This window comes from Lagopus leucura, unplaced genomic scaffold, assembly GCF_019238085.1.
Source record: "Lagopus leucura isolate 7727_CA_CO unplaced genomic scaffold, USGS_WTPT01 Super-Scaffold_54, whole genome shotgun sequence".
In the NCBI taxonomy this organism is placed as follows: domain Eukaryota; kingdom Metazoa; phylum Chordata; class Aves; order Galliformes; family Phasianidae; genus Lagopus; species Lagopus leucura.
In genome coordinates, this window is record NW_024962251.1 from 276,888 (window position 1) to 295,907 (window position 19,020).

Consider the following 19,020-nt stretch of genomic DNA (forward strand, 5'->3'; position numbering starts at 1 on the left):
TTTCAGGACAGACAGTGCAAACTGCACACTAATGTGTCCTTGTTGGTGTGCAATGGGTGCATGCACAGGGCTGGGCTGAACTGCTCAGTGGGGAAGGGCTTTGCCATGATGGTGTGGGGTAGGGGATGGCCACAGCACAGATTCAGCTGGGCCAGGTGCAGCCTGCAGGCCATGGGTTGGACGTGCTTGGTGTAAACCCAGCTGAGTTCCAACTATTTCAAGTTGTTCAAGGAGCAGACTAATTGTATTCTTAATAAACTATAGTCAAATATGGAATAACAGAGACAACATTATATAGTGGTATGCTAACTGAATATCATACAGACATTGATGGGTGCATAATAACATATGACACATGTTATACTCTAGGCATGTCTTTGATGTAATACATCTGTAGGCATACGTGGGAACCTGCTATCAGTTAAAACCGATTATTAGTAGTCGAAGACATTTTTATAGTGTTCTATATGTCAAGCTATTTCATTTCAGATTTATTTAATGTGCTGTATTTCACAGCTATCTCTAGGAACACAACTACATGTGTTTCAAGTGTCCGTATTTCTGTGTATTTATTAAAAGGATGAATGAAATTTGTGAGTTAGTCTTGAAAAGAAACCCCTCCAACTTTGTTAACAAAGAGCAGGAGTCAGTTTTTTTCTCACCTGAACAGACATTTCACATAATAACCAGATCAACTTTCACACTTGGACATCAGAAAGATCACTGTGACACCGCAGACGTCATCAGCAAGTATGTAAATTCTCTGCTCCAAATACCATCTATTATTAACTGGCAGTATTCTCTGTCTAATCAAAACCAGACTGCTATCAAGTTCCATGGGGGGGAAAAAAAAAAAAAAAAAAAAAAAAGAAACAACACAGAAGAATTCCCAGTGCTCTGAAACGTGAAACACTATAACAAGATATTTTATTAGGTTAACATTAGAACAGGAACATAAGCCATTTAGCTTTCTTGTCTTGTCAAGAGTTTCCATTTCAGATATGGACTTCAAAAAGAAAAAGCCTTCTTGCACATGTGTTTGCTCAACTCCACAAGATTTTTGAGATGCAATTTTCAAAGAAGTCACAGCAGGGTGCCCACCAACTATTCATCTGAATACAGAGATGGCCAAGACCAACACATGACACAGATCTCACTGATAGGCATATTTATGAGGAAAAAAAAAAAAAGAAAAATGCAGAAGCCCTTGAGGCAGGCATGCAACTTGCGGACAAGCACCACAGATACAACGTGTCCAAATTAAACAAAAACAGGGTTTAATCATTACCAGTTCCAGGAGCTTCTTAAGTATGTGCCAGCATTTGAAGATTAAAAATGGCTCACAGATTTAGCATTTCTGGTGGATTTGGCTACTCTTTTTTGTGAATCAAACATGCATCTTCAAAGTGAAAGTCAACTTTGCTGTACCACACTTCAAACCACAACATTGTTTGAAGTAAAATTACGGAAAGCTTACAGTACAGCAAAAAATTTTATGCATTTTGACGTGCTGGCTAAACACAGACCTGCGTATTTAGTGAGAAATATGCAGCCTTGCTTTCCATTTTGATAAAGGAATTTGAGAATAACTTTGAAGATTGTCAAAAAAATTCATCAATTTTTTTGGTATATTTGTGTCTCCATTTTCAGTTGACATAAATATATTATCATCAAAACTTCAAATTGAATGTAAAGAGTTGCAATCAGACATCCAACTGAAGGAAAAAATTGATCATGTCTCTTTAATGGACTTTCACATGACCTATCTTATGAGAAAAAAGTATTCCTTGTGTCACAATTACATTTTATTCATGTCATCGCTTTTTGGACATATGTACATTTGTGAACAACTGTTTTCAAGGATGATGCACAGGAAGAGTAAAATTTAATCAAAAACCTCTGATGAACACTTGAGAACTTAAAAGAAGCACAACCACTTCTACTAAACCAAACAGTGATGCACTAGTTTCACAAATATATGGCCACACGCTGGTTTTATCTTTTTGTTGCTATTTTTTGTTTTATTAAAAATATCTGTATTAGAAAAACATTTTGTTACTTATATATTTTAATTATATTGTATATTATATGCAGCCCAAGACAATTCCTCTTCACTCAGTGCTGCCCAGACAAGCAGAAAGGTTGGCCACTCATGCCTTAGGGAAAGATGTTCCTTCATATTTGGACTGGAGCATGCATTCTTTTCCTTCCCCACTTGGCTGGCAGCCTTAAGGTGGGAAGTTTTTTCTGATTACTAGCTCTGCCCTACCTAGCACAAGAGAGAATCCTAGAATCATAGTTTCTATTGAAGAAAAAGTATGCAGCCTTAGATTATGCCACATTGTTATCCTTAGCTTCCAGAGGTCATAGGAAGAAGGGATCAGAAAGTAGAATTTTTTTACCTATGATTTGTTCAGGATGTAGAAAACAGGATAAAGGCGCTTACGTGTCTACCAGTTCAATCTGCTGTATAATTCAGGCAGAAACAGCATAAATTTCTCTCTAGAACAGCACGAACATCCTTATAAATGAGACATGATCACCAGAGCAGAAGTGCAAAGGTTTGGCCTCACTCTCCGAAGCTACATCTTTGCCTTGGAGAAAAAGCACAAACATGCCTCTACACGATATGAGACTTGGCTGCCAGCATTAACCATGTTTTTGGAAAAAGAAAATGTCTACAGTTATATCAGACTGCATCAGGATTTAAATAAACAAATAGTCAAGCAAACAAAACCCAAGGCATAAGCAACTATATTAGTGACTGCTATTAAGAAGGCAAAAGTGTAATGGATTGCATAAGTTTGGAAGCAAACCTACGTATACCTTATTTCCTTCCCCTGTCCTCACAGGTATAAACAAAGGCTGCCAGGAATCACTTGATCACTTCTGGTTCTTCACTCTTTTTACATAATAACGCTATATGCTGCACACAAACTACTTTAATAAATGCAAAGCCAAAAAAAAAAAAAAAAAAACAAAAAACCAACCAAAAATAATTGGTTCTTTGGTTTTTCAATCAGGATATTCACAAATAGAAGTATGATGGGGGTTTATCATGTAGCAGTTTCTTTGATTGCTGGTGTTGACAGCAGGTAATCTACAAGCATTAACGAGGTTTCTCTGCACAAAAGGCAACTAGTTGTGCACAAAAAACTTAAAGGAGTTACTTAAAGGAGTGTCCAACTACAACATCTGGTTTTGTAGGTTTTCCAACAAGAAATGTACACAACAAAGACTAATGTCCAATTGAAATGAAAATAATTATCTAATTGTGTCCATGTACCCTGTTTTATCATACTTTACATTAAGGATGGAAACTGATTAAAGTGAAGTAACTACTGGAGGCTCCCCGCTCTCCAAGGGTCTAACAATGTATATTTTCTCATAATTATCTCTGCAATCTATAATTCATGTATTCACAGAAAAGGACAATATAAATTTATCTAATACAAAAGTCACTGTTTCTTAGTAGGAAATACTGTTAACAATGGTTCTACCCAGCATTAATCACAGCAGCAACTTTGACTGTAACACAGCATATAAAGAATCATTTTTCTTTCACAGTCTTGAAAAATATATTATTAGAATCAAATGTAACAAATAGCGACCAGATCTCTGTTGTGCTAGGCTGTCTTTCTATTTTCTGCATCACAGGACACTGAGTCTGTAAATCTTCATTTTACTGAGCTTTTTCATGGTCTACATGCCATTCTGGAGGGCAATAATCAGTCCTTCCTATGCTGGGCTTAGCAAATTTACATGGACTCAAAGATTTCTGAAGATCTAAAGGACAAATATAAAATTTCATTACACTTTAGACTTTTGTACTATAACATTGCTTCTTGTCCAGAAGAAAGCCAAACAAAACTTCAACTAGTGCAGAATAAGTTGTAATTACAAAATTGTCCTCAAGAACTACAGGTGGTCTGTTTAATAGATAGGCTAAACTAAAAAAAAAAATAACGAGAAGTAAGGCAAAAGAATGTATTAGTAAACTAGGAAGGAGGAAGGAAGCAGAAACTAGGCCTCTAAACAAGTCTAATGAGGCACGCATTAATGGCTTGCAAGATTTCCTTTCCAATTGTGTTAAAAATCACACTTTAAGGAAAAAGGGTGCCAGAGCAGCTTTCCCAAGAAGAGACTATGTGGGTTTACCAAGGTATAACTGTACCAATTTGTCTGCCAATATTTGCACCAGTTGTCTCAAACTTAGCATTTCTTCCATGCCAAGATTGCCAGACAGCTCAATCACTGAACTGCCCATAGGAATGGATGTCTACAGTATACCTAGGAAGGACTGACTCTTGGGGGTTATCAGGAACTACTGTTTCACAGTGAAATATCCAGACATTTTCTACCTGAGAGGAGGAACGCTTCATTCTATCTGTACATCCTCTGTCCTGCTGAGTTTCCCTGCTGCCCACCTGTAACTTCCACATTATTTCCTGCTAGTTTTTCTGGAAGCTTACTAACCGTCCTCACCTTAGCATGTTATTTTTCAAGGACAGAGGCTGAAGAACGTCTGTTCCAGGTAAAATTTTACTTGAGGGCTGAAGGTTTTATCATCTGCTTCAAGACACAGTGAAAACACAGAACTAGCTCTAACACTGCAAGTTTACTTCTTTTATCCCAGTCTAGTTGAGATGATGTGGGTATAAGTTTTCCAGTTAACCAGTGTAGTATACAGTTGTGGCAACTACCATGTACAGAACATGAAGACTATTGGTCCCAGCAGTGGTATCAGTAAGCATGGTATCACCTGTCAAACACCAGCAATCAATCCCAGTGCCTAATGCTTATCTGCAAAGAGTATTAAGTGGCCAAGAAGCAGTTCTCATAGACCACAAATAAAGAGTAAAGGGCAGCACATTTGGGAGCATTTCAGGCTGATCAGTGATGCACTTTGGTACAAAGAAAACATCAGTTCAGATTCATGAGATACTTAAACATGCACACAAGTTAAATGCACTTAAACATGGCACTTGTTTGTTGTTTGTTTGTTTTTTTAAAGAAAAGTTGCCTTGTAACTTTAGCATGTATATACATGAACAAAATAATAATAGGGAAAAAAAAAGGACCAATTAAAAACAATTATGAACAAAAAAATAATGTCCAGACCAGAAAACTCTATTATGTCACATCTGAAATTGAAATGTTTCCCTTTACAGTCGTAACCTTATTTTCAGGTCATACAATGCAAATGATAGTACAAAGAATAAGAAAGAACTAACAGGGAAGAATTAAAAAAATAAGATGCATTGTGCCATTTAGTGTAGAACATGTATGTAGGCACACACCTACAGTGCCCTGCAGTCCTTGAAAAACAAACAACCAATAATAATAATAAAAAGACCACATGTAACAAACACATAGTAGGAGTTTAACTGCTGGAAAGGATCTGGATCAGAGCTTACAACTTCTAATGAGTACTGAACAATCATCACTTACCTCTGTCCTTTTTATACTTGAAGTAATGTAGTTAAAGGTTAATGAGTTGTGTTTATGCACAGGTCAACCAATAAAAAAACTTTTCACTTATCAGTTGGTAAGTAGTTTTGAGCTAACATCTGTTATTGCAGCACAATACAGAGAAAAGCACCATAAAAATCACATTCTCTCTTTTCTGAGAAGTACATAATTTGAGTATAAGCATTTTCCACTGCTTTCAGTAGTACATGTTCCTCAGGACCCTATTCTGTTCAAAGAAAAAAAAAAAGGAAAAGTTTCCAAATCTTTCAGTGTTGTAAGTCTCAGCTCCTCATTTGCTTAAGTTATACTCAGTAGCCGGATGCCACCTTGTGCCTGCAACATCGCTCCATTTAACGTTAGCAACACCTTACCATTCAGTAATTCAGTGCACTGCCTTAAGTGCAGACAGATTTAATGGTCTCAGGATAAATACTGCTTGTGGAATCCAAAAATTTCTGTCCTGACACAACATAAACAAATACATGTGAAAAAACAAAGATGCTGACACTGAATATGCACCACATGTCAGTACATCGCTGCCATTTCTCCGTCATGCATGGCCCCGTTTCCTGTGACACAACTTCTGTTTCAACAGCAGTCCATGCAGTGAGGCTTCCAGCCTCTTAGAGCAACATCACAAGTGTCCCAAGAATACACCCCACCTGCAAGTCAGAGAAACAAACCTCTATCCTATACAATGCAACAGTTAATTCCTTTCTGGTGCTGGACCACACACCAGCTATCCATGTTAGGATACAACAGGTACTGGTGACTGCTTGGAAGTGTTTTCTGCCCAGCAACTTACAGTTCACTTGCAAAGATTTCCACTTAACAACAAAGTTTTGGCACAACACTACTCTGTGTGTGAATAACAGCACACATCTTCTGTCCAGTGAAACCACTGGGGTATTTTATCCGGCAAGTGTCATGCAAGCTTTGTAGAGACTATGAGCCTATTTCTAGATATGCCAGAGAATCCCATTTCCTAAATCAGTTGAAACATGTTCAAATTTTCCTGTGCAAGTTTCCTGAATCATGGAGCAGATTAATATAATCTCAGATTAAATCTTTAAATCAATTAACTACAATAAAAACTTCTACAGCTTCAATCCAACAGGAGTACCCGGGAAACCACTAAGGCTGCAGAAGCATTTTGAGCTATAAAGTCCATCTCTAAACAGAACAATATTTCAAGCATATCTTCAGGAAGTACAGGAATCCATGCACATAAATCTCTTGTGCTTTGGAAAATGTTAAGATTCCGTGGTCCTCAGCCACTCCAATGGAATTTTTTTCAAGAAGCCAGCACAAGCCCTGCTGGTAGTACACTGTTCCCTGGCTTTACATGAAGTGAAAGAACACTCCCTCCATCCCAACATGCATGTGCTTATTTTTGGTGTTTTTTTTGTTGTTGTTTGTTTTTTTAAAGAAACAAACCTTCAGCAATTCAATTTTCTGCTAGCTCACCTCTGAGAGAATCAAGACCAAGATTCTGTCTTTGTTCTTCAGCTGAACAATTGCCTCATAGTTGCACTTCAGTCAAACCAATGTTACTTTGCTTTTGACATTAACTCAGAGCCAAACTAACACAGCACTTCTTTGGGGATTCACTTATCAGTTAAAATAGGATTGGTAAATACATTCCAACTTTGATTCCAGTCACTACATACTAACACAATTTTCTAATTTAGTATTTCAACATTTTCTGCTACCTCAATACTTTCATTCTCCTGTTGCCCAGGCCAGCATTACTCAACATTCTGTAGCCTGCAGAACAAAAAACAAAGATGCTACTTTCTAGGTGTAGGTACAAAAACTGATGGCTAGGAATCACAGAATTTCAGGGGTTGGAAGGGACCTCAAGAGATCACTGAATCCAACCTCCCTGCTAAAGCAGGTTCCCTACAATAGGTTGCACAGGAGCTTCAGAGAGCTCTTAAATATCTCCATAGAAGGAGACTCCACAACCTCTCTGGGCAGCCCGTTCCAGTGCTCTGTCACCCTTACTGTAAAAAAAGCTCCTCTGCACGTTAGTATGGAAAACCCTATGTTCAAGTTTTAGGCCATTGTTCCTCCTCCTATTGCTGGGGACCACAGAGAAGAGCCTGACCTTATCCAATTGCCTCTGGCCTCCCTTTAGATATTTATAAACATCAATCAGATCCTCTCTTTTTTTTTCCCCAGAACCATATCCAGGTTACTCGATCTTTCCTCATACCAGAGATGTTAAACAGGAGTTTTCAACATTTATCACGCTGGTTAAGACTTACCTCTAAAACTACACTAGATTCACCTCTCAAAGATGGGACAAAACAGAGCATCGTGTAGCAGCTCTGACATTACCTTTTTTTCTATGCTGTCTGGTGCACCTGGCCCTAAGTGCAGAATCAGACACAAATTTTGAACGCCTGAATAACTTCATGAGGTTGCCATATTTCCATGTGGGGATAAGGACACAAGACTGGAAGTCAAAAGGTTCTAGAGGCCATGGAGCTACACCTCCCATGTGAAGTCACTAATGTGGCCACACAGGACATTGGACACTTAGAATAAGCTTTGAATATTGCTGCTCTCTGACAGGCAAGTTATTTTTTGCAACTGCGATAGAAACTTTGGGAATACAACTACTCAAAGAGTGGGGATACAGCTGCCAACAAAAAAAAAAACACAGAACTTTGCAGACTTTCCCTCTAGAAAGGGAACTTGTTGCTAGTAGTTTGTTCTCCTTTTTCTTTCTTTTTTTTCTTTTTTCTTTATTTTTTTTCCAGGAGATTACAACTGTTTGAAGAAAAATACTTAGGGGGGAAGAATATTAGGAGCAAGTAATGATTTCTTCCCTCATTCTCTCACTCTTCCTCTTGAAAAAGCTTCCTCTTTTACGAAAAAGCTACGGCCCCTGGACTCCCCGCCTCGCGCTGCTCGGTGCCCTTTGACAGCCAGCCCGTTCTCCCTCCCCCCGGAGCACTTTTACTGGGTTCAAGCCCGGCCCCGCTCGCCACGAGCACTTTTTGGCACAGTTGAAGGCTTCCGGAGGAGCGGAGCACAACTCCGCGATCTGCCGGAAACCGCCGCGGATAGCGGCCGCGCTTCGGCGCGACGCTCTTCACCACTTTCCCCTCAACTTCGCACCACAGCCAACGCGCACGGACCCCCAGCCCCCCGGCCGCCCCTCCGGGTCCGCGCGCCTGGCCCTACTCACAGATGCAGAGCGCTCCTGTGCTCCCGGCGGCCGGCCTGCCGCCCAGCCTTCCACTCCTCCGCATCGCAGCGCTGCTCCGGCATGAGCACCATCGGCACCGCACTGCGCGACCCTCCGCCGCCGCGGCGGGACGGGACGGACCGCGCCGCTGCTGCTCCCGCCCCGGGGCGGGCCCCGCCGCCGTGGAGCCGGAGCGCGGAGCCGGGGGCGGAGCGCGAAGGAAGCTTTGCTTAAAACGGTTCCCCCTGCGCCTAGTGGTGAAGCTGGTCGCGGAGCCTCTGTGGCCTCGGTTTTGCGGCGGGACGCTGCAGCGCGAGGTGCTGTTCGGGCAAAAGAGCGCCTTTATGCGAGGGCAGCAGAGAAGCGTCTTTGCACGCAGCGGAGGTTGGAAGCTCTCGTACGTGGGCTCTGTCATCCACTTGCCATCCCCGCCACCCCAATGGGGGCTTCGCTGGCCGTGAGCCCCGTCCACCTTTCCGGGGCTTTGGAGGATTTTCTGCTCTCTTTCTCTTCTGCACCACCCCGGGCTGGTTGGTCGTCAGTGGGAAAGTGGGCTACAATAGAAGAAATCTAACGTGTTCCTGCACTCGGTGCTTGCCAGGTTGTAAGGGAATATTTGCACAGACACAGCTGCCAACTGGCAGCATTTTGGTGCAAAATACTTTGCATGACGAGCACAAAACATGAGTGTACATATAAGGGAAATGCTCTCATTACGTGATGAACGGTTGGGTGGCTGTTCAATGTGGGGGGATGCTAGTCTCATGAAACATCATCACGCAGAAAGAGCCTGTGGTTTTAGGAAAGTGACCTCAGAAAGGCCAAAGTAGCATCTCTAAGCTAGGGTCAGTATTCATGACTTAACATCTTAGAATATATCCTTGAGTTAATAATCACTACGAAGTTTTCTTTGTAGCTACCAGACTTCACTGGAATTTATGGGCAAAATATATATGTGGCAGTGTTCTCTGTGGATATTAGGATGGGATATAGATGCAAATACGTGTTTCAGTGGCACTACTAAGATTTGTGCATTGCTTGATGCTTGCACAGCATAAAAGAGGAGGAGCTCAGTATTAAGAAATGTTGCACTATATTTGGGAACTCACTAAGAGGAAACAACAGTTAAAGGTTAAAAGGCTCAAGAGTGCTGCAATTGATTGGGTGCACAGAGCCTGCAGAAAATGGGATTGAACGGTCTTAGCTAGATTGGATGTGTTTTATCTCCAGTCTAATCAGCTGTAAAGAATACGTGACAAGTGTGCAGAAAGGAAGGAACTTAAAATAGGTTATTTTCTGGGATAAATCATTAACTAATATTTTTGCATTATGCAGTGTAAAAATCAAGGCCTATGTGGAAAACAATGACCTGTATGTTGTAGAGAACATCATCCACACCTGTTACGTCCTGTACCTGTGAAACTGCCTCATGCTGTCCTACTCAGTACCTGAGCAAACTTAGCACTGCCTGCAGAGCTTTGCAGAGCTGAGTCCCATTCATGGAAAGGATGACAGAGTAGGTCTCACTTCAGCCATTTGGGCAACAAATAGAGCAGGAACTTACTTATAAATAGGGTTGTCTTCCCACATCTGCTAGAACCCAAGATCCTTTGCTTGGGTTCAGCAGCCTGCGTGAGGCCTTGAGTTCCCTAGTGCTACCATGGTGTACACGGTATGTCTGGAATCATTAGGAAAAGTGACTGCCTGCCCTCTGTCTTGTTTTTGAAGGCTTTTCATTACTGGGATGCTCTAAAAATGCATCAGTTGCTATTTTAGTCCTCTTGTGTTGTTCTGCTCCCTCCAGCAGTATAATGCTGATTTACACTGTTGTGAGAATCTGACATCCAAATATTTGAATAAAAAGAAATCAGTCACCTTCTGAGTGCTTTGATTTTCAATCTCTGACAGATTTAGCTGCGTGAGAGAAATGCTACTGCTGCCTGTTTTGCTCATTCCAGAGACTAATTCCTCAACATGGTGACATAAGAAAAGGAAGAAATCTCTTGTCTCCTGGAGCTTTGTCTCTGCTCTAGTTTTGACCGGCTCTGTTACTGAGGTATGCAAAGCATTCTGTATTGAATAGCCAAGGTATTTGCTGTGAAAAGAAAGTTACATTGAAATAAATAGATGCGTGCTGCCTAGGCATTAGAAATGAATAATACTTGGTGGCACATAATGATATCTTTACTCTTGTCAGAGCCTTGGTTCTGGCATAGTTTCAATTCTTTAGTGTCTCTTTCCTATTACCTTCTGTTAATGTCAGTGGAAGTAATAAGGGCTGCTCTAGCTTGTTCTTTTTTGAGGGTTTGAAAAAGTGGCCAAGCTTCATCAAAATGTGCATGGTGCAGCAACTCCAGAACAAAATAATGCATTCCAGTGTAACAAGATTCTGAATGTGTTATATTAAACAATACTGAATAGTGTGCAGCTCTTTATGTGGGTGGAATATGATCAAGAACGTTGTTTTTATTTAGTAAGGCACAGTGAATCTTACATATGCAAAAAAAAAAAAAAAACAAAACTGTGAAGGATCTTTTACTGTTCCTGCCCTGAAAAGTCTATATTAAAGGGTGAAATAATGAAGATGAAAAGGGCGAAACAATAAAGGATGAAAAAGTAGAGTTGAAGTAGTATGAAAAGCTGTTATTGTACAAAAATAACTTAAGTTACATACAAAATCACAGAGAAACAAAATTTCTGGATCACCATTCACTCTCCCAATTGCAATGTTTTGACCACCTGACCACTCTGTTCCCTACCTGGATTAGTATTTTAGCAATTTATTCATTTTTAGAAGTGGGAGATTGCTTTATAGAGACCTAAACCAGATGATAGGTTTCACCTTATCTTTTTGCTAGAATTCCGTCTACTTATCAGTTTCTGTTGTTGTTGAAAGGAGCCTGGCTTACTGCAGAGGTTGTATTACCCTTTCGACATAGAGGTGGATGTATAAGGCATGTAAAGTAGACTGGATTCAGAGATGGAGAATTTCTCATCACAAACTGTGTGAGGAGTGCTGAGGCTGTTGTGACTGAATTCTGAGGCAAATGAATGCAACAGACTACACTGCGATTATACACTGTAGCATCCAGAAAGAAAAGGAGAGAGATTCTCTCACAAAATTTATGGAGTGTTAATGATGTGGTGCCAGCCTCCCTCATAGTGAATATGTGACACATTTTACATGTACTCCATCAACACATTTACTTCCATTGTGATTCCCATGCCCTTCATACAACAGACTGTGAAGAGCTGCAGGATATACACTGCATACTTACACAATGCAAGAAAGGAAAGTGCATTAAGTGTATTAATGCACCATCATGGAGGTGACTCTTCCCCAGTTAGCAGCCTGGCCTGACCCCAGGCATGCACCCACTGCTCAGAAACTGTCACATCAGTGTGTGATTGGTATGGCCTGAAATCAGGACATGGGGATGGTGCAATGCAACAATAAATTTATGGCAACTGTGCATTCTGATAATTGCCTAAATACAGCCCTGTAAACAGGGGAGAGTATTCGGTCTTGCTTTCTGTTTAGACAAAGGAGTTTGAAAATAAGCTTTAAGACTGCTGTATATATGTATGTAGTATACTTGTCAACATAAATAGTCAACATTTTTAGTCAACATAAATATCTTACCTGTGAATTTTCAAATGGAATGCAAAGAATTGGTATCAGATATTCAACTCAAGAATTGATCATGTGTCTTCACCAAATCTTTGTAAGACCTCTCTTAGAGAAGAGTAATATTCCTCACTTAACAATCACAACTTATTCATGCCATTGCTTTTTGGCAGTATGTATACTTGTGAACAATAGTTCTCAAGGATGAAGTACCGGAAGAGTAAAATTTCATCAAAAATCTTTACTTGTGCCTTGAGAACCTACTCAGAATTGCAATCATTGATGTTAAATGAGACATTGATGCATTATTTCAAAAGAATCAAGCTCATATATAACATTGTTGAAAAATAATGTTTTGTAGGCAAGAATTTGTTCTATCAAGTAGCATTATTGTGCTCTTTGTATCTGTCGTAGTTTCCATGCACTTAAATAGGAGGCATTACTGCCTCCTGAATGTCATCCAAGTGGCTCTGGGCATAGATCACGGGGACAACATTTTCAAACAAAGTGCACCAAACAGTTTTCAATCTGAGGCACCAATTTATGTGTCCAATGAATAATCTGATTACATGTATACAACTGAATCAGCGTGTTGTAAAGATATATACACTGATACCTCTTTGAAGGGATATAGATGCGTTTACACATTCATCATTTATGATGTATGCATTTTATGTTGCAAGCTGTTAAACATTTTTTTTCTTATTCTGCAATAGGCAAGTTATTAATGCCCAATCACAGCCAGCAAACACGAGGACAGTGTTTAATTGATTTAATAAGACAACCTACCAGGAGCAATGTTGAGGACATTTTTTGACATCCATTTCCATCACTGTGCCCTTAGAAAACTTAGCTTCTCCATGCAATACTTTTTTTTCTTATTTTTCAACGTTGCTGCTCACTAATGCTCACAGAACTTTTTGTCTGTAGTTCTGATAAAACTGATTCTGATTTCCTCATGTTTGATGTGTTTTTTTCAGGGTCATTCTGAAGATTGGTCAGCACTACAAGACTGAAAGTTTTTAAAAAAATTTAGAAGATCTGATGCAGGATAGTGGCTTGCACTATAGAGATGGGTTGCAGTGGTTGAGATTTCTTTTTTCTTTCCTTTTTTTGTTCAATGTTTTGTCCTAGAATACTGGGAAGTTTTTTGTTCAGATGTCAGAACAACTCAGTACATTCATAGTGATAAAATGCTTCATATGTGTGTTCAAATCTCTAAACAATTATGCGTGGGTGACACCTCAGCTACAGCTCCAGAGTCTTAATTTGCTTCTGAAATCAGTTCCTCTCAGTGTCAGAAATAACATGCTGCCATGGTGATAAGCTGTGAGCTTCCCTGTCTGAAATGTTAATAACTTCCTGAATTCAGACAAATTCATGTTCATCTGCATGGTGCCAATTACAGTGAAGTGAAAAGAGAAGTGTATAAAAACCTAGGTATATAGTCAGTTTGGGGCCTCAGGCATGAATAATTAGGATGAAAAGGAGCAATCATTAATACAGAAAATAGTCTCTGTGAATACATCTTAGTTTTGGGAAATATCTCCTCAGTGAGTAGGATTGTATTGAAAATATCAACTGAAAACCCAAATTTCTTTTTCTGAAGAGTAGTTTCCCTGATTTTTCATGCACCCTGTCTTGGATAAGCAAATTGTGACTGTGACAAGCACATGAAATGCAAGTTCAGTGAGAACAGTAGAGCTGTTGAACTCACAGTGTACAATCATGCATGTTTCTTATTAGACAGACTTGTATTTACATCCTGTTATTCTGTATTCGCTACTGTTGGAGGTATTGTTTCACACCAGATCCCAACGATTCCTTCTTACTGGAGCAGCGATTGAATAAACTGGATATCTAGGTCTTAATCCTGCCACTTTCTACTTGGAAGACAGCTTGATTACTGAGAAACAGAAGTAAAAGGACTCTGCTCTTTTTATGGATTCATCACATTGTTATCCGAGTACTTATAGCTTTGTATGTTATCTAATGATAAATAAAAAGTGGGTAAGTGTCTGCTTGGCGTTCCATGCTGGAGAGAGGAAAGAGTATAAAATTCTTATTGCCTGAATTGCAAACAGTTTAATAGCACCAACTTGTGTTGATCTCTCCCTCCAGCACTGCGTGTACTTATGTTTGATGCCGAATTGCAAGATGAATCTGGAGAGGCATACGAAGAGCCATGTGGATGTTTTTTCAAAAAGCAGGCTTTAAGTAATTACTTCTGGGTAAGAGCTCTCACGACATCCAATTAACTGAATTTCTGGTTACTTACTCTTTGTTCAGACTGATGGGCAGTTAGGTTGGAAAGAAAGACATACAGATACAGTCTTAAAAAGCTGCCAAAACATTTCACACGATGAAAAAACGAGGCCAACAGACTTATTTTTACTTGTTAGCTAATTAGTAATATGATCCATGACCCTGCTACAAAGAAATATGATTTAATCACACAGACAATGTCTAGAGGTGATCCCTGCAAATCACATAGGTATGCGCTAGTAATGCTTTGAAACTACATTTCCACACTTATCCATGCTGTCAGAAAATATGCATGATTTGTCCAGAAATCTTCCAAGAAATCTTCCTGCCTTACCAAGGGCAGCTGTAAGTCCACAATCAAGCAGCTCCACACTTCAAAGAAAAGAGATTTCATCTTGAAACTTTTTTTTTGTGATTTTTCTATCATAAAACCCTGTAGCAATCTCACCTTGTGTGAGCTATAGGCCAAAACACACATGAAAACATTTTCTCAATTTGTGTCCTAGCCTAGACTCTGCAGAGGTCATTTTAAGACTTGTGTGTATTAGTGTACTGTACACATTCAAAGCCCTAAATGAGTGTAATAGTTACACAAAGAGAAAACAACACTGTTCTGTCTTTTCTTACAAATCTCCCATTTATACTCACTATTACTCTCATTTTTCAGCAATGCCAAGTTGTATGATCATCTCTGCATGCATTGCCTTCAAAAATTAACAGGCATTTTAGCCATTGTGTTTGTCTCTTTGTGCCGGTGCCCCACTGTGCTGCTGCACTCTCCATCCCAGCATCTAGTATGCATAGAGCAGTCAAAAATCTCTGAATTTACCTTAGAAATACTGATCCAGAACTCTCCGTAGGGCTGGCTGGAGGGCTGCTGCTTGACTTTCCGAAGCTGCTCTGCATTTCAAAAATGGAATCATCTGGAGAATTCCCTTCTCTCATCATTTTAATGGAGCTAACTGCAGAGTCAGGCAACTTCTGGTTGGTATGTAGTGATCCTTCAAATGCACAGCCTTTCACTGAAGTGGGAAATGCACTTCTGGTCTGATTACAGCTCTGGCTGGAGTTTAAAATCAGTTAATAAGTGACAAATTCATGTGACATGATAAGCTAGTTTTCTCTTTTATCTGGAGCACTTCATAAGTTTATTTTGTAATAAATCTCATCTAGTCTGGGTGTAGCATGTCAGCATTAATAGCAATAAATTGTTTTGATGAGTTAATAAAAAGAATATAAAACAATTTCTGATTCAGATGATGGCTCATTGACAGACTTTTACCAAAAGTGTTAACATTGTCTCAGGAATTCTGCTCTGTCCCTTATTATCCAAGTTTAAGCAATATAACAGTATATATTTAAAAGTGACTATATCCACCTGTTCTGACATGACAAAATTATTAGATTGCACTCCTGCAGTAATTTATTTTTGCAAATGCCTGCATGTAGCTGCCATAAAATAAAGCCAATGCCGTTAATCTGAAATACAGATAAGCTTTTAAACTTCAATGCATGAAACACCTACTGGACAAAACCAGATTGCTCAATATTTTTTTAATTGGCAAATATTAATTGCAAATTTGCATGGATTGCTGTTTGTTGAAGATGATGATAAGGTTAATAAGTGATAAGGTTAGTTGAAGAAACAATAAGCACAGTATAATATTGAGTTAACATTGCAAGGATTCCAGAACTTCTGCTAATCTTCATTTCAGCTATGCATGGTAATAAGCATCTGCAGTGAGACTGAACAAACACATGGAATGTAGCTCTGTTCTCAGCCCTCTCTTTCTTTTCTCAGCATCTATAAAGAAATGGTGAAGCAGTATGTTTGCGTTTGGAATGTTCTCATGTTTTATTGGTGAGCTGAAGGAAATCTTGTCAAACTCTGATGTCAACCTGGATATTTCTCTCTGTTTTTTTTTTTTTTGTTTGTTTGTTTGTTTGTTTTTGTTTTTTTTTTCCCACTATTAAAAACTGCAGTCTTTTTTTTAGTATAAATTTTATCTTGTGATCATTACTAAACAAATCATAATGATATCTACAAATGGCAGAAACAAGAGAAACACTGACTGTTCAAACTCAGAAATATCATTAGAGTCAAGAAGCACACATAAACATGAAACAGCGATCTTCTCCAAAGTGAACATTTCAAGTAAGTGATTTTCTTTTCTTGAAAGAAAAAAAGGAAAGAAAAGAATTAAATATGTACTCTTGATCCTTTTAGATGTCTTCTGTGAGATGGAACAAATCAAGCCTCTTGTATTTAGGAGCAGTGCTCAAGCTGCTTAAAATTTTACTGAATTAAATTTTCAGAATGTCTACCTTTTTCAGTAGCTGTGCTGTATGTATTTGGGTCCTGCCATCTGGGCCTTTTTGTGATTCAGGTTTACCTGATGCTGCTTGATTACAGATTATAGATGCAGAGCTGGTGAACAACGTAATATTTCTCAATTTATTCCTGTGTATTCCTACTCTGTTATAAACTTCAACAAATATATCAAAGGAAACTCTTTTCCTCTTCTAGGAAGGAGAGAATCAGCCTTGGCTCCATTGTTTTGCTGACATCCTCCCACTTGTGATAACAAGTCCTTTTAAAAGAAACAAACATCATTATAACTGATTAGAAAGCCAAAGTGATATAGTGAATTTGTGAATCATTAATGAGAAATATTTATATTTGAAAACTAACTATTTAAATGTGAAAGTGTAATGAAACCCTTTCATAAAAAGTCAGCAAGACAACTGTGCTCCCCCTGGCCATTAGGAGGCAAGTACAGAAAAAGGGCAATTGATTTTTTCTAGGACTAGATAACTGCAGGATTTTTTTTCAGCAAGGAGCCACTGTGGCTTTATTCCAGTTCCTTGAAGTTTACGCACCCACACTGCTGTCCACAGAACAGGTAACTTCTCTTACTGAGCACCCTGACTCTTTCAAAACCACTGTTTTCTGTCATGTTGCTACCATAGGGTAGGTGTGTGCTTTTCAGCCTTCAATAACATGACCATGTTGAATATGCTTACAGAATTACATTTGGGTAAGAAAAGATGTTAAAGCCTGTTTACTTCCAACCCCCTGCCATGAGCAGGGTTGCCACCATCAGACACCACCATGCTGCCCAAGGTGTCATCCAACCTTGCCTTGAACACCTTCAGGGATCCTGCAGGGCATCCACAGCTTCTCTGAGCTGTTCCAGATCCTCACCATCCCTCCTGTAAAGAAGGTGGATTGCAGTTCGGAGTTTACAAGGCTATGTATGAGATGAAACCTGAATTCATGCAATTTTTATTGGAAGACATTCTCAACAGCAAGGTCAGCAGGCAGAATGCCCTGCTGTGATACATGTATGTCATGTACTGTACTTCGTAAGCATGGTGCCACTTCTTGCAGCAGCTGCTCTCATTCTGTGGGGGAGTTTTAGGTTGCTACACACTTTACACTTGCAAGAGCTACTCTGAAAATAATACCTCCTATATTATTATGTTGGTCCACGATGTCACAGGCGGATATTGGTAGTATGGCAGTAGAGGGTGAACCTTCCCACCAGTATTTTATTACATTTTCTTGCTGTGCAACAGGTGGCAGCAGAGGAGCAGTGTGACAGAATGGCATCTGACATGGAAGTGCGTATGAAGCAAAGGTGCGGAGCTGAATTCCTCCATGTGAAAAAAATGGCACCCACTGAAATTCTCTGACGCTTTTTGAGCAATTATTGAGACCAAACAAGGATGTCAGCACAGTGAGGGGGTGGGTAGTATCTCTCAGCAGCAGAAGCTGTGACACTGAGTCACCTGCACTGGAGCGGATTTTTACACGTGGCATTCAGGATCTTGCTCTGGCAAAAGTATAGAGCTAATGGTGATGACTGTGTTGGAAAATAGTGTTTTGTAACTAAGAATTTGATCTATCAAGTAGTATTATTGTATTCTTTGTATCTGCTGTAATTTCCATGCTAAGACTCATTACTTACAACCTACATATATGGACATGTGGCAGAGACAGTGCTTTGCTGAGCTCTTTCAGATCTCTTAGCAGTAGTTAATGGACACAGATTTTGTCAGTGTATCTTTCCTTGTTCTGCAGCAATGGATTAGGTGTAATGAGAAGTTTATACTCCTGGTGGTGTAGCTATCTGCTGTGCATTCATTTCTTCCCAGAGAATTGTTTTCCATGTTCTCAAGAGATTGGTAGCTCAGTGGTGTGTAAGCTTGAATACATTGTTTTTTTTTTCTTCAAGGCCTACTTCACAAAAACTATTTTTCTCTCTTTATTGTTTTTCTTCTTCTAATCTACTTTTTCAACACTTTACTTTGCCAAGCAGATGTATATTTTCCTCACTCATTGAACAACGTCCTTTAATTCTGACCTTTGCCACTTGGTACTGCTCTCCTACTAGACTGTATATTGTGGAGTCTAGTGCTGTTGCAATTGCTTCTGATAGGTAGGCAGGAAAAA

The 19,020-nt window shown here is 39.5% G+C and overlaps 1 protein-coding gene and 2 long non-coding RNA genes across 7 annotated transcripts in view; 2 read left to right on the forward strand and 1 right to left on the reverse strand.

Moving 5' to 3' along the window:
- Nucleotides 1-8,806, reverse strand: part of GRAMD2B (GRAM domain containing 2B) — a 33,455-nt gene extending 24,649 nt beyond the window's left edge. For all 5 annotated transcript variants that reach the window (XM_042873835.1, XM_042873826.1, XM_042873841.1 and 2 more), the window contains exon 1: nt 8,672-8,806. In XM_042873835.1, the coding sequence (XP_042729769.1) occupies nt 8,672-8,763 (92 nt within the window). In that variant the 5' untranslated portion in view covers nt 8,764-8,806. The remainder of the gene's footprint in view (nt 1-8,671) is intronic.
- A 102-nt stretch (nt 8,807-8,908) lies between these two features.
- Nucleotides 8,909-15,625, forward strand: LOC122181388. Its single transcript, XR_006179413.1, has 3 exons — nt 8,909-10,727; nt 13,280-14,530; nt 15,425-15,625. It is a non-coding gene; the product is annotated as an uncharacterized LOC122181388 (long non-coding RNA).
- Nucleotides 15,626-16,547: 922 nt separating this feature from the next.
- On the forward strand, nt 16,548-18,178 carry LOC122181394. The gene is made up of 3 exons (XR_006179415.1): nt 16,548-16,719; nt 17,399-17,467; nt 18,144-18,178. It is a non-coding gene; the product is annotated as an uncharacterized LOC122181394 (long non-coding RNA).
- The last annotated feature ends 842 nt before the right edge of the window (nt 18,179-19,020 follow it).